This window comes from Sus scrofa, chromosome 5 (assembly GCF_054392235.1).
Source record: "Sus scrofa isolate SSC_HxYL_T2T_F1_AM1 chromosome 5, Sscrofa_HxYL_maternal_Yorkshire_Landrace_v2.0, whole genome shotgun sequence".
NCBI classification, from domain to species: domain Eukaryota; kingdom Metazoa; phylum Chordata; class Mammalia; order Artiodactyla; family Suidae; genus Sus; species Sus scrofa.
In genome coordinates, this window is record NC_139387.1 from 66,337,717 (window position 1) to 66,364,926 (window position 27,210).

Here is a 27,210-nt window from a genome sequence, read left to right on the forward strand (position 1 = left end):
ATTTGCTGGATTGTCCTCAGGCAACTTCCCACTCCCCAGGCAGCTGTCATGTGAGAGCAGCACGTTCCTCTTGCCAATAGGGCCATCCCCCCTTGGGAAGCCCTCATTCTAACTGCATCAGTTGGCCAGTTGTTTCCTGCCTCCTCCTAACTTTTCTTACACAAGACGGGGTGAGGGGTCTAAGAGTGGGGCCCTCTCCCGCAGCGAAGCCACAGTGCCTCCAGCCATGCCCAGCCAGGAGTGGGTCTGAGACCACACACCTTTGGCTGACTCTGCCTCGACGTCTTCTCTGTTAGCCCTGCTTTAGCCCCTGCTCCTTGTTTGTGGTATTTGGCTCCACCTTTGGGCTGAACACATTCTGAATTCCTTCTCTTCATTCATTCATTTCACAGCTATTTCCCAAGCCCTGACATATGCTAAGCACTATTCTAGGCAATTAAGATTTATCAGTGAGCAAAGCAAAAACTTTTAACTTTGTAGAGTAGGGGATATAGACAGTAAACAATTCTTTATTTATTTTATTTTATTTTACTTATTTTTTTCTTTTTATGGCCACTCCTGTGGCATATGGAAGTTCCCACGCTAGGGGTCAATTGGAGCTGCAGCTTGGGCCTTAGCCACAGCCACAGCAACGCCAGAACTGAGCCCTGTCTGCGACCTACACTGCAGCTCACAGAAATGCCAGATCCTTAACTCACTGAGCAAGGCCAGGAGTCAAACCGGCAACCTCATGGATACTAGTCAGATTCATTACCACTGAACCACAATGGGAACTCCTTTTTTTTAAAGCATTTTTCTTGCTCTTGTCATGTTCATACTTCCATAGCCAGCAGTTGAACTTGAGCATATCTCTGTATTTTTCCCTATCATCTGCTTTCTTCTCATAATGATAAAACACGCCAGTATAAGATCAATGTATTAGATTTCAGTACATTCAATTAAAAGGTTATAGTAGGAGTTCCCGTTGTGGCGCAGCAGAAATGAATCCGACTAGGAACCATGAGGTTGTGTGTTCAATCCCTGGCCTCACTCAGTGGGTTAAAGATCCAGCATTGCTGTGAGCTGTGGTGTAGTTTGCAGACACAGCTCAGATCTGGTGTTGCTGTGGCTATGGCATAGGCCAGCAGCCATAGCTCCAGTTAGACCCCTAGCCTGGGAACCTCCATACCGTGAGTGCGGCCCTAAAAAGCAAAAAAAAAAAAATCTTATAGTAGCCACAACTGGGGTTGGGGCAGGGGGAGCAGTCAGATAACTCCCTTTCCAAAAAATGCTGTGAATATTCATAAATAATTCTCAACTGGGCATCTTAGCAATTTGCTAACCTAAGTAAAATACTGCCATTCCTCATGACTAGCTGCACATTATAATAATATATGATTAAACTGTACAATATCAACATTCTGATAAAATTTGATCAAGTTAGCCATCATCTACCAAAAAATTGAAGGAGAGGCCCAGGGCCAGCTATGTAATTTTCAGGGCTCAGGGCAACATGAAAATGTAGGGCCCTGCTTGGACATGGGTCAATCAATCCCCCCTTTCCAAGGGCCCACCACCCTAACCCCTAACCCATGTCACACAGGTGAGCCTAGGTAGAGACCAGAAGCAATGGAAGACAGAATTGTGCCTGAGCTGAGGCTCCAAGCTCCCCGTGCCTGCTCCATTGTCCCATCTGACTTCACTTACAAAACACAAATTCAAATATTAAGTTACTAGGAATTTTGAGACAGTGATGGTAGAGCATTAGATACCAATCATAGGACCCTTCTTTTGTTGGACCCTGAACAGGGTGCTGGTGGCAACTCCATGAAGCCAGGGAGCAAAAGAGCAAATGATCCTCAGGGCCAACTCAACCCATCTCACACAGCTGGTCCACACGGGTTGCCATGACAGCTGCAGGGTTTGCTGCAGGATGAAGGGTATGCGCTACGCTCTCTTAATCTGCTTTTTCTTTCCGGTCAGGACTCACATGTCATCACTCTCAGGGCCGGTCCCGATGATGTGGCATGTGTCAGGAAAGCAGCCTGGTACAGCAGCAAGATGAGACCAGGAGTCAGACAACGCTGGCATCGGCGGTCTCTCCTAACATTCCACCCCTTGGGCACCTCCCTTCATCTCTCTGGGCCTCTGCTTCCTTGTGGTTAAATTCCTCATGTTGTAATGGTGGCTTCGTTATTATTATTAACGAATGGGTTAGACCAGGTCGCCCCTAACCTTCCCTCCAGCTCTGCTTCTGGGAGGAAGAAACAATGCCAAGAGATGTTTGGCAAAAGGTGTTTGGCCTCCTGACTGTTTTAACCTCCATTTTTAATGGACTCATTGTAATCAATAGACTTTGACGCATCAAAGGCATATCTGAGCTGTTTGGTGTGTTGTTGTCGCCACAGAAAAGACAAAAGGAAGGAGGTGTGAGTAATTTGGATGTGTAGGCAAAGGGAGCCTTTACGTCCTTAAGGTCAATTTCAGATGGGCTAATTCTCTCACCCCAGATGTTAAAATGACAATAATTAGTACCTGAGACAGTTCTTTTATCTAAGGTGCTCAAAGAGCTCTGTGGTCATTAACCCATTAATTCACCTGCCTCAAGCCTTCAGGGAGGGGGTCACGAGGAATCTCCTTAGAAGACTAGCCCGCCAGGAAATAAAGCCTCACAACCTGGAGGAATGACCATGACTAAGGGTCAGCCAGAAGGGGGCAGGAGGAGGAACGGGGTCATCAAAACAGTCCTCTTGGAGGAATCAAATGGGAAATCCTTCTCTTGGTCTACTGACAGCAATTTCACCCCTTACTAAAGTCCTTGAGTGAATTCTCCTAGAGGTCGAATTTCATCATCTGAAAATCCCTTTACCCTTAATGAAAATTTTTACAGCTTCAGATAGACTATGATTCTGCCCAAAGCCAGTAAAGGGGAGCGGTCCTTTCCCTAGAATAGTCTTCTCTCAAAGGGGGCGGCGGTGGCAGGGGTTTAAAGTTAAGGAGTCTCTGGAGTTCCCTTGTGGTGCAGAGGGTTAAGGATCTGGCATTGTCACTGCAGCAGCTCAGGTCACTGCTGTGGCGCAGTTTCCATCTCTGGCCCAGGAACTTCCACATGCTGGGAGGCATGGCCAAAAAATTTAAAAATAAGTAAAATTAAGGAGCCTCGCATGATAGAACGCCACTTCAGAATGAATTTGTCCAGATTCTTTTTTTTTTTTTTTCTTTTTAGAGCCACACCCATGGCATATGGAGATTCCCAGGCTAGGGGTCAAATTGGAGCTGTAGCTGCTGGCTACAGCCACAGCCACAGCAATACCAGATCCAAGCCAAGACTGCAACCTACACCATAGCTCACGGCAACTCCGCATCCTTAACGCACTGAGCGAGGCCAGGGATCAAACCCACAACCTCATGGTTCCTAGTTGGATTCGTTTCCTCTGGGACACGGCAAGAAGTCCTAGATTCTTTTTTTTTTTTTTTTTTTTTTTTTTTTTTAGGGCTGCACCTGCAGCATATGGAGGTTCCCAGGCCAGGAGTCTAATCAGAGCTGTAGCCGCCGGCCTATGCAGAGCCACAACAACGTGGGATCCAAGCGTCATCTGCGACTTACACCATAGCTCACAGCAATGCTAGATCCTTAACCCCACTGAGCAAGGCCAGAGGTCGAACCTGAAACCTCATGGTCCCTAGTCGGATTCGTCTTTGCTGAGCCAAAACGGAAACTCCCAGAGTTTGTTAAGATTCTAATTTATCCGCACGTGGTTTCCATTAAGAACCATCTTTTGGAAAAATCACACAGCTAAAAAAAAAAAATACCTTCACTTGGCCTGGAATTCTATCATTAGAATCCTTCAATTAATCGACATATCCATCACCTAGGAGGTTCTCCACGAGGGGCCAGGACATAAAATATGGATCCTCACCCTCAAGTAGCTATAAATCTAATCAAGGGGATGAGACAATTATAAATAAAAGTAATTAATTAAATTGTTATTTATTATTTTAAAACCATTTATTGCTCACAATTATTAATACATGGATTAGTGCAAATTAAATGGGCAGAAATATTATTTCCATGATTTTTTTTGGCCACACCCATGGCATGTGGAAATTCCCAAGCCAGGGATCAAATCCGCACCATGGCAGTGACCGGAGCCACGGCAGTTGACAGCACTGGATCCTTAACCCACAGAGCCACCAGGGAGCTCCATATGTCCATAACGTGGGGGTTTGGGGTTTTTTTGTTTGTTTGTTTGTTTTTTAGGGCCGCAACTGAGGCATATGGAAGTTCCCAGGCTAAGGGTCTAATCAGAGCTGTAGCTGCCAGCCTACGCCACAGCCACAGCACATGGGGTCCGAGCTGCCTCTGTGACCTACACCACAGCTCACAGCAATGCTGGATCCTTAGACCACTAAGCAAGGCCAGGGATCAAACATGCAACCTCACGGATATTAGATTCATTAACCACTGAGCCACGATGGGAACTCCAATATGTCCACAATTTTAGAAAGCACAGACCCTACATATGGTGGAGTTCTCTTGGGACTGATCACTGAGGGCCAGAGTGACCGGGGAAGCAGGAAAGCCCACAGAGGAGAGAGCCGAACCAGGTCTCAGAGGTAAGGAAAGCATTCGCTTAGGAAACAGAATCGATGGGAACCAAGCAAAAGGTAGTTCAGGCCAAGGACAACATCTAAGAGAAGGTGTGCAGCGGGTAGTGGGAAAACCAACCCAAATAAAACCCAGGGCCAGGGGACCTGAAAGAAACACGGTTGGACAGGGAAGGGAGGGCCAGATCGCAGAGAGACTGGAAACCAGACTATCAGGCCCTGATTTGGGGGGTATGCAGCGGTCCTCTGACAAAATGCCCATGTATTCACTATCCTGCAATAAACCATAATGGAAAAGATTGTGAAAAAAGGTTATATACATAACTCTGTATGTGTATGTGTATATATATATATATATATATATATATATATATATCACTTTGCTGTGCATCAGAAACTAACACAACATTATAAATCAACCAGTTAAATTAAAGTGTTTTTAATACTTCAATTTAAAAACATTTTAAAAACGAAAGCCAGTAAAACCTCAAAAAAAAATTTTTTTTAAGTGCTGCACCTGTAGCATATGAAAGTTCCCAGGCTAGGGGTGAAATTGGAGCTATAGCCTCTGGGCTACACCACAGCAACACGGGATCCAAGCTGCAACTACCACCTACAGCTCATGGCAGCACTGGACCCTTAACCCACTGAGTGAGGCCAGAGATCGAACCTGCATCCTCATGGATCCTAGTTGGGTTTGTTAACTGCTGAGCCACGGAGGGAACTCCCCAAACCTCCAAATATTAAAAGAAAAAAAAAAAAAGCCAATATCCAGGAAAAGAACCAAGGAGAAAGTAAGTAAATCTGAAGCAGGGCTGGGGGGTGGTCCAGTCAGGACTGGACTCTGTGCTGGGCGCTCAATCACACATCACCACGGGGAAAAAAAGAATGCTTGCCAAAAGCAGCTGGAACGTTTCATTGCAAGTTCTTCCCTCCTGGGCCCTGGGAATGCCCCGATGGAACCAGCCCCGGCCAGAGTCTCTTCTGGTGGAGGTAACCGAGAGCAAGGATAGAGAGAAACTACACCAAAGGCTTCAGCGATACCAAGAATTGCTGGCACAGGTGGGGCCCACACTAGACAGGCAGCCAGAGCCTGAGGAAGGACGATCAAAGGACAGGAAAAGAAAGTGGCAGACGGAGTTCCCGTCATGGTGCAGTGGTTAATGAACCCGACTAGGAACCATGAGGTTGCGGTTTCGGTCCCTGGCCTTGCTCAGTGGGTTAAGGATCCAGCGTTGCTGTGAGCTGTGGTGTAGGTTGCAGACGCGGCTCAGATCCCACGTTGCTGTGGCTCTGGCGTAGGCCGGTGGCTATGGCTCCAATTCGACCCCTGGCCTGGGAACCTCCATATGCCGCAGGAGCAGCCCTAAAAAAGGCGAAAAGGCAAAAAGCCAAAAAAAAAAAAAAAAAAAAAGAAAGAAAGAAAGTGGCAGAGTAGGGAAGACTTAATTTCCCCTCATTCTCAATGCTGGCGCTTACAATGCACAGACCCCTTCTTTAGGGCCCAGGAAACCTTCTATTCCTTTGGAACACACGTTCTGTCGGATCCTAGGAGCGAAGTCAAGATGTGGGAAGTGGCTTTTGAGGGAGCAAGTCAGAGGAAGAATGAAGTGTCCTCCCATGAGGCCAGTGAGGGCCTCTGTCAGGCTCTGGCCACATGGGAGCCTCTGGGGAGGAGGCAGTTTTCTCTAAATCCAACCCCCTCCTTTAGGACCTCTCCAAGGTCAAGGTGCCTCTGGTTAGCAGTCAAGTGAAAAATGATGGTTCTCCCCAAAGAAATGGCTGTAGAAAAGCTGCTGGGAAACTGGAATAGGTGTGTCTTTCTGACCTTCCGGTTCTTTTTATAGGCGCTGCAGGAACCTGAGTGTGGGCCTCCATCCTTCCGCCCATTTGGGGAGAGATTAAAGACGCTGAGGTTGTCTCCTTCTTACTCATTGGCAGTTACCACCTCGAAGCAACTACAACCTTGGCTTCCAGCGTGTGGACACAGAGGAGGTAAGTGGGAATGAAGGGGCTATGCCCTCAGCTGTCCGCCCTGGTGGCTCCAGCCAGCTGGCTTGGGACAAACTGAAGGGGGGCAGAGAGGGGGATTTTCAGTTGCAGGGCATTCTTTTTAAATCGATGTGTGATTATTATTAATTTTTTTGGAGACAACCCCAGCCAAGATGTAGATTTTGGTGTTAAACTGTCCAAAAAGTAAATGAAAGGCAGAGCCCATTTTGTAAAAGGCTTTGACAAACAAAGAGTGGGTATTTAACCCTAATATTATGCATTGGATTGACATGAATTAAAAGGAGTTCCCTGCTGGCTCAGTGGGTTGAGGATCCGGTGTTGTCGCTGCTGTGGCTCTGGTTACTGCTGTGATGCGGGTTGGATCCCTGGCCTGGGAATTTCTGCAAGCCTCGGGTGCAGCAAAAAAAAAAAAAAAAAAAAAAAAAATAGCCATCTGCCTGTCTCTTTCAAGCAGTGCATCATGTCTTAAATGATCAAATGGTCCATTGATGTTGACAATCCTTGTTCTGGAGCCTGATGTAACTGGAGTCCCATCAATCATGCAAATGTTATCACTCACCTGTTAGGAAATGTCACGAAAAAGATTCTGCCTTAGGCTTCAAAAAGCCTTGGTGGAAGTTGTGATGTGAAAATGACTGGAGCCTCCAAGTGAAGACTGTTCATTTCCCAGCAGGATGGAGCCAGGATGGTTTGGAGGCATTGATGGTTTTGAGTTATTTCATTCTGTATGTCCAGGGGTCTTCAACTGGGACTCGGAGACATTACAATGCCCTGCCCAGGACTGCCCAACAGGAGTGCTTGTGAGTGGATCTCATCGTGTTTGTCTCATCTTTTTTCCTTCTTTTTCTTTTTTGGGCAGGGGAAATACAAGACCATTCTCAGGAGGTCCACTTACACGTCACCATGTACGAGGACTGCGTGAAGTCCACTGGGGACTATAACCTCTTCTGTGACACTGAGGGACCATGGGGCATTGTTCTGGAGTCCCTGGCAGCCATCGGCATAGTGGTTACAGTGATACTGCTCTTGGCATTTCTCTTCCTCATGCGAAGGGTCCGGGACTGCAGCCAGTGGAACGTTCTCCCCACCCAGTTCCTCTTCCTCTTGGGTGTGCTGGGGCTCTTTGGCCTGGCTTTTGCCTTCATCATCCAGTTCAATGAGCAAACAGCCCCTGTCCGCTACTTTCTCTTTGGGGTCCTCTTTGCTCTCTGCTTCTCGTGCCTCTTGGCTCACGCCTCCAACCTGGTGAAGCTGGTCCGGGGCAGAGTCTCCTTCTCTTGGACCACAATTCTGTGCATTGCTATTGGCGTCAGCCTCTTGCAGACAATCATTGCTATTGAGTACGTGACTCTCATAATGACCAGAGGTATGAGGTTTGTGCACATGACACCCTGTCAGCTCCACGTGGACTTTGTGGTCCTGCTGGTGTACGTCCTCTTCCTGATGGCCCTCACGTTCTTCGTCGCCAAAGCCACCTTCTGTGGCCCGTGCGAGAACTGGAAACAGCACGGACGGCTCATCTTCGTCACGGTGCTCATTTCCATCATTATCTGGGTGGTGTGGATCTCCCTGCTGATGAGAGGCAACCCGCAGCCCCAGTGGGACGACCCCATCATCTGCATCGCCCTGGTGACCAACGCATGGGTTTTCCTGCTGCTGTACATCATCCCGGAGCTGTGCATTCTCTACAGGTCCAGTAGGCAGGATCGCCCTCTGCAAGCTGGTGCCTGCCCGGTCCCCGCTTACCAACGCAGCTTCAGAGCAGAGAACCAGGAGCTGTCAAGAGGTACTTGCCGGGGGGATCCAGGGAGCAGGGAGAAACAGGAGAAACCTAGGATAAGAGGATCAACCAAGGGGAACCAAAGAGGGAAGGGTCAGAATTTCGGTGGGTGTGACGCGATAGCTCAAGTGTGGGGATGGAGACACTTGGAGTCGAGGTTAAACTTTTCTGAAAAATCAGTTCTTCCAAAATATGGAGATTTATGGGGAGAGACCAAGACAAAAATGACTCAAAGGGCCTAAATCAAGTGGGTGTGGCTCTGAGCATTACGCTGCATGAAGAAAGGCACCCATGGAGTTCCCGTTGTGTGCTCAGTGGTAAGGAACTCAACTAGTATTCGTGAGGAATCGGGTTTGATCCCCAGCCTTGCTCAGTGGGTTAAGGATCCGGCGTTGCTGTGAGCTGTGGTATAGGTCGAAGCCTCGGCTCAGATCCTGTGTTGCTGCAGCTGTGGCATAGGCTGCAGATGCATTTCCAATTTGACCCCTAGCCTGGGAATTTCCATATGCTGTGGGTGCAGCCCTAAAAAGCAAAAACAAAAACAAAAACAAAAAAGCAAGAAAAGCATCCATTATGAAATGAGTTAACCAGCCCCAAAGGAGGCTTGAATGGGGACGTGGCATGCCATAGCGTGGTAAGTCCAGATGTTTTGGCCATCGAGGGCAAGAGTCAATCCTGGCTACAGTGACTAACATTTGTAACATTGAAGCCTCAAAGCTCACTGGCCTAAACATCATATTAGACTGATTCATAGGATTCATCACCTCATTAGAGTGGCAAAGCCCAATAACTTCTGGATTTCTCCTTTGCAAACCACTTGCTCCTTGAAAGCCGTCAACATTTACAAAAAGTGACAGGAAGCGCCATTAAGTCAGAATTCTGAGCGACGGCTCAGATATGTAATCATTAATAGAAATAAAGAACTTGCTTATGCAGCATTTTCCTAATGATTTCTGGGTCAGATTTCTGTCCTTATGTAAGACCAAGCCACCTGACTATACACTGTTAAAAAATAAAATATATTATCCATGATAACAAAGAGGCTTAGACCCCAATAATCTGGGGGAATTAGTGACTAATTTCAGTTATCTGGAAATATGTCAAAACCCATTCATTCCTTTCTGAAACATCTGGCTTATTATTTAGTACCCAATATCATACTTTTACACCTATTTTTGTCTTAACAGGCATCTGATTTCTCACAATGTATATCTAATGTGCAAAGATTATATTATTTTATATATTATAGAGCACACATTATGTTTACCAGGCTCAAAAGAAATTAATGGAAGCTTTCCTTTCAAGTCATACACTTTTTTGAGCTATAATTTATGGCTAATTACACATTCAAATTAACTCCTCTTCAGAGAGATGCATCCATTAATTCTTTTCAGTTCTGTTGACCACAAGTCGGAAATTGACACTATACATCCTTCCTATAAGAGTTTTTCTTTGCTTGTGATGATGCATAATCACATCATTGAGGTCTGTGGCAAAATCACAGAGTCAGTCTTTCTTGAAACTACTTCTCACAGTTCTCACGGAAAGATAGGATAGGAGTTCCTGTCGTGGCTCAGTGGTTAACGAACCCAACTGGCATCCATGAGGACATGGGTCGATCCCTGGCCTTGCTCAGTGGGTTAAGGATCCGGCGTTACTGTGAGCTGTGGTATGGGTTGCAGACGTGTCTCGGATCCCCCATTGCTGTGGCTCTGGCGTAGGCCGGCAGCTACAGCTCCGATTTGACCCCCTAGCCTGGGAACCTCCATATGCTGCGGGAGCAGCCCTAGAAAAGACCAAAAAAAAAAAAAAAAAAAAAAGAAAAGAAAAGAAAGAAAAAAAGATAGGATAAAACTTCTTGTGATTGCTTTATTGCTGTATGTTTCCAGGAAACAAAAGTCAGAGAAAGAAAGAGGGAGAAAGAGAGCAAAGTTCTCAGAACTTCATAATACCCCAAACTCACTGGAACTTGTAATGATCGATTTCCCATATTCCAAAAAGATTAAGCAAGTGTTTAAGGTGTTCTCGAAGTGTCTTAGTGGAAGAACACGAGCTTTCAAAGGCACAGTGTTTCCTTATAACTATCCTTCTTACTGGAGCGTAGTTGGAAAATCCATTTCTGAGCAGAAAAAGCCATTTCTGCCAGTGATAGTCATTGTCAATGTAGTTTGATATTTTGGGGGGGGAGGAATCAATAGTGTAGGAAAGAACATATGGATTGCTCTCCAAAACTGGGCGGAATAACCAGAGACTTAAGCTTAGAAGGGGATCAGAATTTAGGTCACCCGGAAAAAAGTGCAAATGTCAAAAATTAGGAGAATGATTAAAACTCAAGAGAAAGGACAAGATGACACCTTAGCCAGGACACACACACAAACAGATACAAAACAGAGATGAGCCAGACAAGTGCAGTATAATAACAGTAACTCGAAAAATCTTCAGCCTCACTGTGGGTCGTGAACTGACAATGACAGAGCCGCTCACCGCTGTCTTTGTTTCTGTTTGGTCAAGAAACAACCACAGTGCTGTGTAAACAGATGTGTGGTCAGCAAGAACAGCTGGGCTGTTGTTCTCAGCCCTGGTCAGACTCTGCCAAGAACACCCTTTCCAGCTCTGGGATTCGCTAATGAGACATGTGGGGACTTACAAATGGTGGATAGAAAACCACAGAGTTTGACTAAGGGGTTCCAACATCGGACCTACATGGGAAAGAGCTGAAACAGAGATGGCAGTTCTTAAGCTTTATGTGTCTTTCCCGTGGATAGTCAAGTTTTCTCTAAACTCTCTACTAAAAAAATAACATTTTGTTCCAGTCCGTGAGGCATGCATTTTTCATGTGACTCTTCTGGTTTGTAACTGTGACTCCAGTCACATAATTATTGGATTTAGCACTGGGTTGTGAGACCAGAATTATTCAGTTGAGAGGAGAGTAGATGAGAGGGGATTTGCAACATTTCCCAAGTAGGAGGACCCCTCTCCAAGAGGCTGTGGTCTTTCCTATTGTTTTCTGTTTCCAACAAGAGAGGAACCACAGAAATAAACTCAAACTGAAGCCATGAAGCTTTTTCTTTTCTTTCTTTCTTTTTTTCTTTTCCTTTTTTTTTTTTTTTTTTTTTTTTTTTTTTTTTGTGTGTGTGCTTTTTAGGGCTGCTCCTACGGCATATGGAAATTTCCAGGCTAGGGGCTGAATTACAGCTGCAGCTGCCGGCCACAGCCACAGCCATAGCCATGCCAGATCAGAGCCGTGTCTGCAGCTTACACCACAGCTCACGGCAACATTGGATCCTTAACCCACTGAACGAGGTCAGGGGTCAAATCCACATCTACGTGGTTACTAGTCAGGCTCCATTACCGCTGAGCCACAAAGGGAACTCCCAAAGCATTTAGATTAAATACGACCATAAGGGTTAGTACACTGAAGTGGATCAGCAAAGGAGATTAAGGGCTCATTTCCCAGGAAGTCTTTCAAAAGATTAGGCTTTATCTCTCTCAAGTGGCTTATGGACTTAGTTCCAAGATATAAAAACATCTTGATGGAGAATGAAAATGCAATCAGGCGTGTCACTCTAAGACACCAAACCAATGAGTATAAATAGTCTTTGCCCTATGTTATAAACGTGTCCCTAAAAAAGGCAGCATATTGAGTAAACTTTTAAAAACCAGTTGCTCTTTTAACTGAGAATTTTAAATGTGGTATAATTTGCAAAGATCTCCAATACAGAGTTATCAGCCATGAATTTTTCTTAATGAAGGGACATTCTAATTACTGCCTACTTTATCTGAATTTAACTAAAATATGATTATATCAGGTTTGCTAAAAGCAAGACCCATGTAAATTTTAAAGTATCACCTTACTGTCAGTGTTTTTTCCATCCAGTGTTTAAATGTCTATAGACAAACCAAGGATGAAATTTTAAAGATATGAAAACAAAAATAATGAGGCTGTGCAATGTAAAAATGGGTCAATGAATAGCAAATGAACAAGAGAAAAATGTTCTTGCAACCACAGGCCCTTCAGATTGTTTTCCTTACAGCAAATAGCAACTTTTGCCAAACATACACTTTTTGCCAGTACTCAACATATTTTTCTTTTTTTTTTGCCTCAGGATGCCCACCTTACTGGGAAAAAACCCAGTTTGGATGGTCCCAGGCAGTGTCATTTTTGTTTGTTCTTTCTCAGAGACAAGCCTCAATACTTCTCTTTTGTCACCCTCAAGAGCCACAGAGAGGGTGGCATAAAGTAGAAGAGAAACGAGTCTGGGCAGGATTTGCTTGGTGTGAGGACAGATCAGGCAAAGACAATGACATTCATCCACATCCAGAAGCATCAGAAAACTGGGCCGTGCAGGGCAGCGGAAAAGGTGCAGACCCCGTCCTCACATGCCCTGGCTTTGAGGCTCAGCTCTGCTTCTTACCAACAGTGAGACCATACCAAGCTCCTCAATCTCTAGGAGCCCAGGCTCCTTGTAATTGGGGTGGCGGGGGGGGCGGCGGCGAGGGCACCCTTTATATGTGGAAGTTCCCGGGCCAGGGATCAAACCTGAGCCACAGCAGTCACAACCCTGAATCCTCAATCACTAGCCACCAGGGAATTTCTCCTTGTATTTAAATGGTGTTTATAATGTCCCCGACAGGATTAACAGAGAGAAACACTCGGCTTTTTGGTAAATTCATGAACCATACCTCAACGTTGGAGAATTAAGCTTCTCTAATTTATAATCTGGTCTGAAAAGACTGTTGGAGGAAATTGGTTACCAAGGGGCTGAGTGTGACAGTCTTGTTGTACCACAAGGAACAAAGTTAAACCAAGGATTCAGTTCATACGGCCGTGAAGGACACTTTTCCACACAGGATCTAATCTCTGTGCCAGCAGGAAGAGGATGCCACAGTATCAATTAAAACCACACCACCAGCACCACCACCAATAATAATATACAAAAGGTGGAGTTCCCGTCATGTCTCAGTGGTTAATGAACCTGACTACGGACCATGAGGTTGTGGGTTCGATCCCTGGCCTTGCTCAGTGGGTTAAGGATCCAGCATTGCCAGGAACTGTGGTGTGGGTTGCAGATGCGGCTCGGATCCCATGTTGCTGTGGCTCTGGCATAGGCCAGTGGCTACAGCTCCGATTGGACCTCTAGCCTGGAAACCTCCATGTGCCATGGGTGCAGCCCTAGAAAAGAAAGACAAAATATATATATGCACAAAAGGTAGCACTACAGTGCTTTCTATACCTCATGCCCAGAATTCCCTCGTGGCTCAGTGAGTTAAGGATCTGGCATTGTCACTGCCATGGCTCAGATTCAATCCCTGGCGCAGGAACTTCTGCCTGCCATGTGGGTATAGCCAAAAAAAAATATTTTAATAAATATATATACACATATATTCCAGGGGCCTTGTAGATATTCATCTTCAAAGCAACTCTATGCCATAGATTGTCTATCGTAATTATCACGATGCCTCATTTATTCCCATCAGGAAACAAAGGCAACAAAAGGTTAAGGAACTTGAGCCCAAGAACATAGCTAACGTGAGAAGGCAGAGCTGTCCATGCACTCTGGGAACAAAGTCACACAGCTACGTCCCAGGCCATCAAAAAACATATATGTATCAAGCAAGGGCCTGGCCTTAGAGACAGACACAGCTCCTGTCTTCACAGAGCCTGCAGTCTCGCTGAGGAGACAGACATGAAACAAATAAGCATGAATGATTATTCTATGACCATATAACATGGTCTTTAGGGATTTTTAAAATTAGGTCCAGTTTTTAAAATTGAACCAAAGCTTGCTGAGTATCAAGCTTAAAGGGACTTTAGAGATGACCTCCTGAAGATCTTTTATTTTATTGTTTAAGACATCGAGGGAGTTCCCTGGTGGTCCAGTGGTTAGGATTTAGCACTTTCACCACTGGAGCCCAGGTGCAATCCCTGGTCTGGGAACTGAGATCCCACATCAAGCCACTGCAGGCAACAGCTAAAAAATAAAAATTTCAAAGATTAAAAAAACAATAGTGAGATGCCCAAATTCATGGCCTGAACTGGCCCATGCTAGGGGCTCTTTCTCTACAAAATGATGATGAGCTTTCAGCCTCTTCAGTTCCTAAACACAGATGTACTTCTTCCCAGCACACAAATGTCATCTATATGCAACCTTCCCCAGAAACTTTAAAAACACTCTTTTTTAAATCATAAATTAAAAACGAAACACAAAACAAAACAAAACAGCCTCAGCTGAGAATTTCTTTTTAAAGAGTCAGGAGCCTCTCTGCCAGCCACTGAGTCGTATAGCCCTCATGTGCTGTTTCCAGGTGAATCTCTGACACTAACCCAGCCCTCCCTCCTTTGGCTTTCAGCCCGAGACAGTGAAGGCGCTGAGGAGGATGTAGCATTAACCTCATATGGTTCCCCCACTCAGCTGCAGGTAAATGTGCTTGTCTGCGCTTCACCTCCAACAGCTGTACTAACCTGGGAGAAGAGACGCAGGCAGGGCAGGGTCACTCCTAAAGGCTTGTGGAGCTTGAACCGTCCAGACTTAATCCATACCAGGGCAGTGCCTTTGGCCTCTGCCAAGCCCCTCCCAATTGCCACCAGCCACTGCCATCAACAATATATTTGGGGGACTTCCCATTGTGGTTCAGTGGAATATGCACCCAACTAGTACCCGTGAGGATGCGGTGATGATTCCCGGCCTTGCTCAGTGGGTTAAGGATCCAGTGTCACTGTGGCTGTGGTGATGGCCAGCAGCTACCGCTCCAATTCCACCCTCAGCCTGGGAACTTCCATATGCCACAGGTGCGGCCCTTTAAAAAAAAGAAGAAGAAAACAATATATTCTGATGCAGGAATATGTCCCTGAAAGAAAAGGCAACTTGAAGGGTTTGGTGAGGGTGAAGAGGAGAACATTTTTGCCTTGGGGACAGCGGGGGATTGTAAATATGTAGGAATGGCAGATCCGTTTTTAGTATCGGTTGTCTAAATGTATTCCCTGGCCACACTGGCTGCCTCTCTGAGTCACTGTCTTGCCCAAGCTGCCCCAAGAACTGGGCTGGGTCTGTCAGCATCATCTGGATGCCCAGATGGGCATACCAATTTTAATCCTTGCCTGCAAAAACAGAGGGACACTGCTGAGCTGAATTGGGGCAACTCATGCTGGTGCTGCAAAGGCTTGAAGATACACAAATCCCAAGAGCCAAAAAATATGGCTTAGCAGTAGCAAACCCGACTAGTATCCCTGAGGATGCGGGTTTGATCCCTGGCCTTGCTCAGTGGGTTAAGGATCTGGCATTGCTGTGAGCTGTGGTGTAGGTCACAGAGGCAGCTCAGATGCCATGTTGCTATGGCTGTGGTATAGGCCAGCTGCTATAGCTCTGATTTGACCCCTAGCCTGGGAACTTCTGTATGCTGCAGGCGCAGCTCTAAAAAAAGAAAAGAAAAGGAAAGAAAGAAAGAAAGGGGAAAAGAAAAAAAAAATACCACTTTGGGACACAGTTGTATCATGAGGATCAGACGTCACCAAGGTCCAAGAGGGAAAGCCATGCTCAGACTGATGAATGAATGTACCAGGCAACCCTACCTAGGTTAATCCCTCTGGTCTGTTATCTGAGGTACTCCCTTTTCCAAGAAGGACACAGACCAGGACACGCCTCTATCATTTGTTGCAATTAACCCTCCTGAGGGCGTTTCCACAATGAGAAAACCTCTACTATCCCTGCCAAGAATTTCTTGGATTCCTTTCAATTTCTAGTGATCTTGCAAAAAGATTCTCGTTACATGGCTAAGAGGGAAGATCATAAGGTAGTTCTGATATGGCTGGCAGCCTCAACATTTTTGTTTTTTTTTATTAACAGGGGATGCAATGATGGTGAAATTATAATCTCTCTCTCTTTCTTTCTTTTTTTTTTTTTTGCTTTTCCTTAGGGCCACGCCCATGGCATATGGAGGCTCCCAGGCAAGGGGTCAAATTAGCCTCCAGCCTATGTCACAGCCACAGCAACACCAGATCCAAGATTCGTCTGCAACCTATACCACAGATCACAGCAACACTGGATCCTTAACCCACTGATAGAGGCCAGAATCTGGCCTCCTCATGGAATCTGCATTCTCATGGATCCTAGTCAGATTAGTTTCCACTGCGCCACAACAGGATCTCCTGAAATTAAATATTTCAAGCATAATTCTAGAGTGTACCGTTCCCTATGTTGGCTCAGAAAGTTGACAATGGCATTTCTTCCTTTGCAGACTGTTGACCCCACACAGGAGTGTTTCATCCCACGGGCTAAACTGAGCCCCGAGCAAGATGCAGTATTATAAAGTCCACAGGAAACACGAGGAGTGAAAACTCAAAAGACCATCTTCACGTCGCCGTGATGGGCCACTGGAGAGCCCATCTGCCAACAGAGCATTGGCCCCTCCTTCCCTCCCTGCCTCCTCGTCCTCTCCATTCACCTGGACACTGCCCTTGTGAGCATAATTACAGTCTTGCTGGCCACCCTACCATGATCACGTGTCTCTTTCTTCATTTGTGTAACTGAAAGATCCTCTTCCCCAGTAATGCTAGGTCAAACTGCCATTTCTTACTAATAGGACCAAAAAACCCTTGTTTGATGCAATCACGCTCATGCTAATATGACAAAGTATAGATGTTAGCCATAACTTACTCCTGGATTACTCCTCCAGTCATTTTTTTTATAAAAGGCCCCCTAAATACCCAGAATTTGCAATAAAATTTATAAAAGAACCTTCAGGATCCCTACCTTCGGACCTCTCATGGGCTTGCAATCTGGCAGGTTTCTCCCACGGTGTTATTACCCCCATGACAGTGAGAATGGCATCAGACATGACAGAGGTCAGTGACCTGCTCTGATGAACCAATCACAGCAAAGGAGGAGCCACCTGAGTTGATGCTCATAAAGTAATTCAGGGGGTGCACATGAAAAGCAGAGTCTGCCTGTCTGCAGGTTTCTAATGCCCTGATGCCTCTGCTCTAATTACTTTGCCTTCATTCCTCATGCAGCCTCACCTCCTTCCCAGTGGATTCATCGTCCTTAAGACCTATTCGTTAGATGTAATAGGTATAATAGGACCAGAGTCTGAGGCATGCTGCCCGAAGAGTTCTTAGGGTCTGAGTCAGTCTCCCACCTTGAAGATGAAACAGGGCCTTGGGGAAATGGAATGACTTGCCCAAAGTCACACAGTAGTTCATGGTGGGCTGGGTCTTCTGATTGTCATGCCACTCTCCCACTCTCCCAGGCTTTGCCATGCCTGTATTTCTATATTAACAAGCAAAGCACGCACCTCTGAAAGCTACCTGTGATATTTCAGACTAGTGAGTGTTGAGCACTTGCTATGTGAAAGCACTTTGAAAAATAGTTAGGACCCCATATGTTGAAAAGGAGCCTTTTTAATTACAGTGTAGGTGGGTATTTCCTGAGCACCAGCTAGGTACCAGGAACTGCTCTCAGACTCAACCCTAGGCAGCTAGGATACACAACACTGCTTGATGGAGTTTATTTATTTATTTATTTATTTTTTGTGGGGGAGATAACATAATGCAGGGAATTTTAGGAACACTGCTCCCTCTGTTACTGAACCCAAGCTTATACTGCTCACCACCCAATAGGACAGTAAACCCAGAGACAAGTATTGGGGCAGGGAATAGAGACTTTATTTAGAAAACCAGCACACCAAGAAGATGGACTGATGTCCTAAAGATCCATCTTAGCTTGGAGTGGAATCCAGGCTTTTTTTATGCTCAAGGAAAAGGATAAGTGGGAGAGTTCAAGAGAATTAAAAGAAAAAGAGGGATTATAGAGTTCTTAGATCCATGAGGGCTTCGAAGGAAGCATAATATTTATTTGTTCTTCTGCTTGCTCACCTAGGCTGGATCACAAACTACTGAAAAACTTCAAGTTGTTAGCAGTTATTTTTACTTTACTATTCTTATCTCTGCTTATTTGCAAAGTTTCTAGGCTGAAATGAAACTTATCTACAAGAAGTAATAGCCATAGCTAACCCAGATCCGTGAGATGGGAACATTCTACAAGAAACCTAATGAGTTATTTAAGCACAAGCAATGTTTCTCCAATGTTTAACTTGACATTCAGGGCTAAAGTGATGGAATACACAAGCTAAAGAATGAGAGGCAGTTTCAACGTGGTGTTAGTTCTGTCCTTCCTACAACACCTCCTTTTACAGAAGAGGAAGGGGACTTGTTCAAAATAATATGGCTTGTTAGGAGCAGAACCAACTAGAATCCAAGTCTCCAGCCGCTGTTCAAGTGCTCACACTCTGCACGATGTTCTGTTTTCTTTCTTTCTTTCTTTTCTGCTGCACTCAGATTAGCTACTCCTTTTTGAAATGTGTGCCCTGAGCACGGGTCTCAGCATAAACCATCACTGTGAATGACCAATGGGATTGACCTTTTGCCCTTACTGGTAATAAAAAGTGGAAAGAACATGTTTAAACATTAAGATTCTGACCTATCAACTACGTAGCATCCTATTCAACAAACCACATAAAGAGTCTAATTTAAGAGAGAACAGCAAGCCATGCAACCTTACATTTGCTCTGGAATGAAAGCATCGTCCTTGATCTTCCTAGTTTTGATCCCCAAGATGATGACACCTTCAACACAATTTTGTTTTGTTTAGTTTTGCAGGTGAGAGATGTTTCTGTTGAGTCAGCTGGCAAGTTTCAATAAACCCATCAAAGTCACATAGGATGGCTAATTTGTTTCCCAAAATATTTTCCCTGAAGTCGGTAAAGATAAAACTGAGCTTCTTTGTACCAAATTATCCCTGAGGTACATAGCACAATTTTACTAAAGTTTGGACAATGTTTTAGTCAGATTTGGGAGTTCATAAGGTGGCAAGTGTCTCCTTCAGGCCGTTTCAGGAATTGAGCTATACTGTAAGGTTACATGTGGGAGGAGGCAGAGAACCTCCTGGGAACTTAGTACAGCCACTTAGTAGGCTTCAGGGAGATGGAATGCTGTCAGGTATTGAAAGGATCCCCAACCCCACAACTCCCCTCATCCACTTGAACACTTTCCTCACTATTTCCTTTTGTGGTATTTTCACATATCCATCCAGCCACTACCAGCTGACTGATTCTCTCCTTAAATGTCATAATTCAGAATCCTGAGAGGTAGTCTGATTGGCCCCGCTGATTATCGTTGTCTCTGATTGAGTGCTTTTTGCATTGGCCCGCCTCTTAATTTACAATCAGCCTGTGGATTGGCCACTCTTGGGTCCAGTACCCACCACTGGTCCATTCAGATGTGCCTGGCTTTGTCAAGTGGTACAGACTTGATCACATCTGTCTGCTTCCTCAGCGAGATGCCATGGGCAGGGAATTATTCCCTGGGCAGCTGGGGAGAGCTTAGCATACACCATGAGTGACCAACTCCAGAGAGGTTAATCCATAAAATATAGTTTTATGACATGATGGAATATTTGAATGAAAATATAGTTGCATGTCTTTCAAGTTTATGCAATTTACAATAGTCTTCTGAGTTGGGTCTATGAGGAACCACTTAAAAGAACAGATAAAATGGAGTTCTCTTGAATCACAGCAGGTTAAAGATTGATGTTGTCACTGCAGCAGCTTGGGTTGCAGCTGAGGCTCAGGGTCAATCCCTGGCCCAGGATTTCCATATGCTGTGGGTGCAGGGAAAAAAAAAAAAAACCCGAACTGCTTATGATTAGCATATTGCATTCAGTTACACAATTCAACCAATAGTATTTGAAGATCTAAACTCATTTACTTATATGTTATGGGTTACACAATTTGAAAGATGTTTATTCTCTTAAGCATTTTAAATTATCCTCTTCTTTATTTATTTACCCAAAAAAAGGCATCAATGAAAAAATTCATTAGAGGAGTTCCTACTGTGGCACAGTGGGTTAAGAATCTAACTGCAGAGCTGCAGGTTCAAGCCCTAGTCCTGCACAGCAGGTTAAAGGATTGGGGATGGTCATAGCTGTGGCTCAGATTCAATCCCTAGCTCAAGAACTTCCATATGCTGCAGACGCAGCCATTTAAAAAAAAATCATCATAAAATTCCTTCCTGGTGGAGCATGGCTGGTTTGCTTGGTTAGAGCATGGTCCTAATGAAATGCCTGCCTATGTAGAGTTAATATACCCTTCATCTTGGGAGTTCCCATTGTGGCTCAGCAGGTTGCCAAACCTGACCAGTATCCATGAGGATGTGGGTTCGATCCCTGGCCTCGATCAGTGAGTTAAGGATCTGGCATTGCCATGAGCTGTGGTGTAGGTCACAGACAAGGCTTGGATCCGGCATTGCTCTGGCTATAGTGTAGGCCAACAGCTGCAGCTCTAATTCGACTCCTAGCCTGGGAACTTCCTTATGCCACAGGTGCATGGGAGAAAAAGGTGTAAGAAGTTCCCTGCTGACTCAGCAGGTTAAGGACCTAGCATTGTCACTGCTGTGGCTGGGGTTGCTGCTATCTCGCAGGTTTTTATTTTTATTTAGTCATTTATTTTTGCTTTTTAGGTCCACACTCATGGCATATGGAGGTTCCCAGGCAAGGGGACAAGTTGGAGCTACAGCCACTGGCTAGGGGTCAAGTTGGAGCTACAGCCACAGCCACAGCAACACAGGATCTGAGCCCCATCTGCAACCTACACCACAGCTCATGGCAACGCCAGATTCTTAATCCACTGAGCAAGGCCAGGGCTGGAACCTGCAACCTCAGGGTTCCTAGTCAGATTCACTTCCACTTTGCCATGACAGGAACTCCCTATCTCACAAGTTTGATCCTTGGCCCTAGAACTTCTACACACCACCAGTGTGGCAGAAAAGAAAAAAGAATAAAGTGTAAAACACAAAGATACAACTTACAACATTGCATGTATGTTTTAATTTATTGACCTGACATTTCTTAACTACTAATATATTCTTTATATAATATAAATGGACCAGGAGAACATATTGTGCTTTTAAATTTCCTTTTTAGGAGTTCCCGTCGTGGCGCAGTGGTTAACGAATCCGACTGGGAACCATGAGGTTGTGGGTTCGGTCCCTGCCCTTGCTCAGTGGGTTAACGATCCGGCGTTGCCGTGAGCTGTAGTGTAGGTTGCAGACGCGGCTCGGATCCCGCATTGCTGTGGCTGTGGTGTAGGCCAGTGGCTACAGCTCTGATTCGACCCCTGGCCTGGGAACCTCCATATGCTGCGGGAGCAGCCCAAATAAATAGCAAAAAGACAAAAAAAAAAAATTCCTTTTTAATGTGAAATTCCCCCCTTAATTATTGTTTTTAGGAGTTTAAGGATTTGTACATCTTCCACCTTCACATACTGAGGGGAGCTGGGCTTTTTAAAATATATGTCAAAGGGAACTTTTTTTTTTTGCTGTACACAAAGTATGTGGAAGTTCCAGGGCCAGGGATTGAACCTGAGCTACAGCAGCAACCCAAGCCACAGCAGTGAAAACACTGGATCCTTCATCCACTGGGCCACCAGGGGACTCCTGGGAACGTTTTGATGTTGTTGCCGCCTGGACTGTATTTCTATGTAGAAGAAACTTGTAAGGACTTCATCTGCAATTCACTTTTAAATTCCTTAATGTCTAATTCAGTGCTATCATTCCCAGGGCAATTTGTTTCTGGAAAAACTCAGCTTTTCAATTGCTGTTTTGAATATACAGCTGATTCAGATTAAAAGAATGTCTTCTGTGGTTCTGTTCTTATTAGATGTTTGTTTTAAAAGCAAATGAAAATCTACAGGGAAAAAAAAAGAGAAGATACCTATATCAGGATAAGACCTTAGAACATAAAGATCTTTGGGATGACTGGTCCTTTAGGCTAATAACAATTTGTTTTTAAATAGCACATTCTAGCATGTTTACAATTTACAAATGGTTTTCATATCCACTATCTCTTTTGATCTATTAGATGGATTAGGGAATTTATTTCATATATAAATATGCTTTTTTTTTTTTTTTTTTTTTTTTACTAAGATACTAAGAATCTCATCTAAATCTACACTTGGGGAGTTCCCCGCGTGGCTCAGCAGTTAACAATCCTAACTAGCATCCATGACAATTCGGGTCTGATCCCTGGCCTTGCTCAGTGGGTTAAGGATCTGGCTTTGCCATGAGCTGTGGTGTAAGTCACAAACTACACCACAGGCCTGGATCCTGTGTTGCTGCGGCTGTGGTGTAGGCCGGCAGCTACAGCTCCGATTCAACCCCTAGCCTGGGAACCTCTATATGCTGCAAGTGCAGCTCTAAAACTTAACTAACTAAATAAATACATTAAATAAATCTGCACTTGGGCCACTATCACATTGCTATTTTTTACAATATAATTGAACTACGTTTCTAAAATAAAATAAACATATACCCCCAAATAATCCTTATTTATGGACAGAGGTGTAACTGAAAGATTTCCCAAAAAAGACTGTGCATTAGAGTTTTAGCTACAGCTGTTATTGCCATATCCTGCTGTTGATAATGCATTTTTCTGAACACCAACTGACAGAAGTGGCTATTTAAGAAAGAAGAACAATCAGTCAATTTTATGGCAAGTGTCAACTCTGGGAGTCATTGGTGCTGTTTGCCAAATGTTTCCATTCTCTCCCCCCCTTCCAGGCACATGGTAGGGTTGCACATTTTGTCCCTGTTGAGGTTGGGTGGAACCATGACACTAACTCTGGCCAATACATTGCGGCAGAAATGATGTCACTTCCAAAGCTGATTCCAGGCAGAAGCAATTACTTGTCGGTGCAAGACGGTCAAGAGCTGTTCTCTCCACCATGGTGGCAAGCAGGGCTTTAAATAGTGGCTGCCCATCTGAGTTCCATTATGAACATGAAGTGTGAGCAAATAATTAAATTTCTTTTGTAAGCCTCCAAGATTTGGGGTCATTACCTCAGTTAGCCTGGCCCAGGCTGACTGGCATAGCTGCTGGACCAACAGTTTGGTACTCTGATTTAAAACAAGGAGGTACTCATCTGAATGTTTGACTTTACCACTTGTTCTTCTAATGTTCTTCAAAGGCATCCTTAGATTAAAGAAGAACCACCCTGAACTTGAGTGATACATGCCAGACTGCTCTGCCAGCTGGGTGGCTCCTTGGCTGTTCACATAATTACACTTCACTGAGATAGCTGTGGTCATTCAAGCATGCAGAGGGCACGGTGGTGACTCTGAGTTACTCTGTCTGGGAGACCCAGGGCAAGGAAGACTTCCAAGTGCAGGTCAAAGCTGGAGCTCCGTCTTCCATGGGAGGTGGGAATTCATGGGGCAGATGACCTCGGGAATGACAGTCAAAGCAGCCAGTAACAGGGGTTTTGTCAAAGTTAGAAAACAGTGCCTCGGGAGTTCCTGTCATGGCTCAGTGGTTAACGAACCTGGCTAAGATCCATGAGGATGTAAGTTCGATCCCTGGCCCTGCTCAGCATGCTAAGGATCCCGTGTTGCCGTGAGCTGTGGTGTAGGTTGCAGACGCATCTTGGATCCCATGTTGCTGTGGCTCTGGTGTAGGCCAGCAGGTGCAGCTCTGATTAGACCCCTAGCCTGGGAACCTCCATATGCCCCGGGTGTGGTCCTAAAAAGCAAAAAAGAAAAGAAAAAAAAAATGATGCCCCTCTGGACAGATGAATTAGAAACTTGCCAGCAGTCCTCTGGGAGGCAGCCTCCTGCCAAGTGCAGGGGGGTTGGTACATGGAGCAAGGCTGAAGCCCAACCCCACTTACCATCTCAGCCAGGTATCGTGCAGTGCATAAATCAACAACTCTTGGGAGTTCCCGTCATGGCGCAGTGGTTAACGAATCCGACTAGGAACCGTGAGGTTTTGGGTTCGATCCCTGGCCTTGCTCAGTGGGTTAATGATCCAGTGTTGCCGTGAGCTGTGGTGTAGGTTGCAGACGTGGTTTGGATCCCGAGTTGCTGTGGCTGTGGCTGTGGCTTAGGCCGGTGGCTACAGCTCCAATTAGGCCCCTGGCCTGGGAACCTCCATATGCTGTGGGAGCGGCCCTAAAAAAGGCAAAAAGACAGAAAAAAAAGAAAAGAAAAGAAAAGAAATCAACGACTCTGCACTTGACTGCAATGACCCAGGTGTGCAGGCCTGAAAGCATGCCCACCTATAGGTGTAGCACGGGAAATTAAGGCGTACTAGAGAACTGCAAGGCATTCATTATTGCCATGGCAGAAACACAGGAGCAGTAGGAGACAAGGCTGGAGAGCTGGGCTTGATCGATGCACAGTGGCAGGGCTCGAATCCCGAAGGCAGGAATCTGGACACAAGTGTGAAGGGCACTGAAAGGAGCCACTGGGCACCGTGGCTGTGCCAAGCCACGCTGGACGCTGGGGCAGAAGCACAATATGTACTCTGCCTGAGCTCACCATCGTATCCTTCCCGCGTTCAGAACCCAGTGGAAAAAGTTAACAGAAACCCTCCAGTTAAAAAAAATCTAGAGTCCTTCATTGCCCAATGTGTTTCCAAGTCTTTGTCAACCCCCATAAACCCCTGGGTGGGACATGACAGTCACACCAGCCCGGGAACCACAGCCTGCTTGGGAACAATTGTTCCCATTGCCAAATAATGCAGGGTCGTGAAACCAACAAACCACAACAGCCTGTTTTAATAAAACTTCTATGTGTTGTCAATCGTGGCCTTTTTTGCACTGTTTGATTTTTTTTTTTTAATATTGTGATTTATCTTGATGACTGAGGGTTTTGGCGCTCCCTTGAATTTTATGCCCAAGTTTTAAGAGCCTCAACCTCCCCACCCTGGCCCCAGCCCTGCTGATCTGATTTGCCAGGTGGAAGGGAAGGAACAGAGGGTGGAGAGGGAACCCCACCTGCATATGTTAGAATCATGTGGGAAGCTTGAAAAGCTCTCCATGGCCTGACCTCACTACAGGCCAATTAAATCAGAATTTCTGGGATTGGAGCCCAGGCATGGGCCTGTTATAAAATCTTTCCAGATGATTCTGTTTTGCAGCCAGGCTTGCAAACCACTGCCTCTAACAGCTCCTTAGGCTTAGACGGAGAGAATGAGGAAGCGGTTGGCATCAGGATCCTGGCCTGGATAACCCATGAGATGATGCTTCTACTTTGAAACTGAGGTAACGCAGAAGGAGGGGTCAGGAGGAGAGACAGATCTGGAGAGGGAGAGGACTGCGAGTGAGTGGCTTTGAACCAGTTGAGTGGGAGGTGGAAACGCACAGGTGACTACAGGGCTGTGGACTTGCAGTAAAGACAGAGGGGGAGATTTGGAAATGAGCTTTGCCATAGAGATGGGAGCCGTAGGCGGGAGATGTGACTGTACTGGGGCCTGAGGAGAGGGCTCCAAGCATGTCTAGTGATGGAGAAGCCTGCTGCATCCCTAAGAGGATCCCTTCCTGATGCCTTTGCCTCCATGTCCAGTCTGACCTTTAACCCTGGGAGGTCTCCACCAAGATCCCTGCAGAGGGGGAACCCCAGTCCTGGTTGCAGAACCCCACTGTAGCTCTGAATGAAAAAGAACCAAGAGGAGTTGCTGCTGTGGTGCAACAGGATTGGCAGCATCTCTGCAGCACCAGGACAAAGGTTCTATCCCTGGCTTGGCACAGTGGGTTAAAGGATTACAGCTGTGGCATAGGTCACAGCTGTGCTCGTATCCAATCCCTGCCCAGGAACTCCATATGCCATGGGGCAGCTGAAAGAAAGAGGAAGGGAGGGAGAAAGGAAGGAAGAAACCAAGAGAACAGACAGATTCTTCCTATGGATTTAAGTTCAAAGGTTGGGAAAGCAGCTCCTGGAGCTTGCTTGCCTTTAAAATGGAGGGAAGGGATAAGAAAATGACAGATGCGGTTAAATTTCCAATGTTTTTCCCCAAAGCCACCCAATCAGAAGAATTAGCTGAATTTCTCATTAGAAATATAACTTTTCATACCTGGGCCTGGACCTACTTAAAAATCAGAACCTCCAGGAGCGGGCCCTGGGATGCTGCATTTTCGACACATTCCCAGTGTTTGGGAAGCACTACTCTGTTGACCAGAGAAGGCTTCCTCTTTGCTCTGTCCAGGCTTTTCCAGTGTGGCTCAGGAAGGCAGAAAGGGATGGGCTTCATAAGATGTAATCAATGGAAAAGTTTTGTGAGTCAGTCCTGTCCCCAGCTTCCCATTTGCATCGTCTTCTCTCCCCTTGTCCAGGGATAGGTTCAACCCATCCCACCCCATGTCTGCTGCAGCCCCATCGAACCTCACTCACTCCCACCCAGTTCCAATCCAGGACACACTTGCTCAATTCTCCTAAGAGAAAATGTTGCCAGAAGCAGCTTACTTTCTTGAAATTTAGGAAGATAAATCTGTTCTGAGCCTCTCGGCTGGCACTCCCATCTATTTCCAGTTGGGTGTATGCCGTCTGCAAGGTCCTTGTTCATCCATTTGGTTCAAGCCAGCTTAGGAAAGTAATGCACTTGAGAAAAAAAAAAAAAAAAAGATTGCCATTGATCTTTGGGGAGATCAATCTAAAATGCTTCTCTGATTTTTTGGCCTTGGGTGATGCTTTTCTCTTTTCTCATATTTGAAGTTTGTTCTTACATAGTTCTCCTAGGAAACAGCACTTTCCCAAGCTTGACAAAGAAAAGCCTCAGGGAAATAAAACTTGGACATGATGAACTGCACTCAGCCCCCAAAGTGAAGAATCGCCTTTCTTTCCTCCAAGCCTCAGGCTTGCAAATAGCTTTTATCACGTTGGACTGAAGTGTTCTTGTGCGGAAACAAACACAAGCTAATGGTCGTTCGGTTGAAATTCCTGACAATTATTTAAAGATAAATGGCACCGAAGACACCAGAGCAGACTAGGGGGAATGTGACAGTGGGCT

The 27,210-nt window shown here is 45.5% G+C and overlaps 1 protein-coding gene and 1 long non-coding RNA gene across 3 annotated transcripts in view; one reads left to right on the forward strand and one right to left on the reverse strand.

Annotated features, from left to right (window-relative positions):
• Positions 1 to 27,210, reverse strand: part of LOC146403400 (uncharacterized) — a 1,275,680-nt gene that overhangs the window by 1,088,662 nt on the left and 159,808 nt on the right. The window lies entirely within an intron of this gene.
• Positions 6,441 to 16,876, forward strand: GPRC5D (G protein-coupled receptor class C group 5 member D). Of its 2 annotated transcripts, XM_021092323.2 has the most exons (4): positions 6,482 to 6,582; positions 7,460 to 8,386; positions 14,732 to 14,799; positions 16,616 to 16,876. In XM_021092323.2, exons 2-4 carry the CDS (start codon positions 7,504 to 7,506, stop codon positions 16,685 to 16,687), a joined length of 1,023 nt encoding a protein of 340 aa, XP_020947982.2. In that variant the 5' UTR covers positions 6,482 to 6,582; positions 7,460 to 7,503; the 3' UTR covers positions 16,688 to 16,876. The 2 variants fall into 2 exon arrangements, with proteins under 2 accessions (XP_020947983.1, XP_020947982.2); XM_021092324.2 differs by lacking the exon at positions 14,732 to 14,799 and having other exon boundaries at positions 6,441 to 6,582.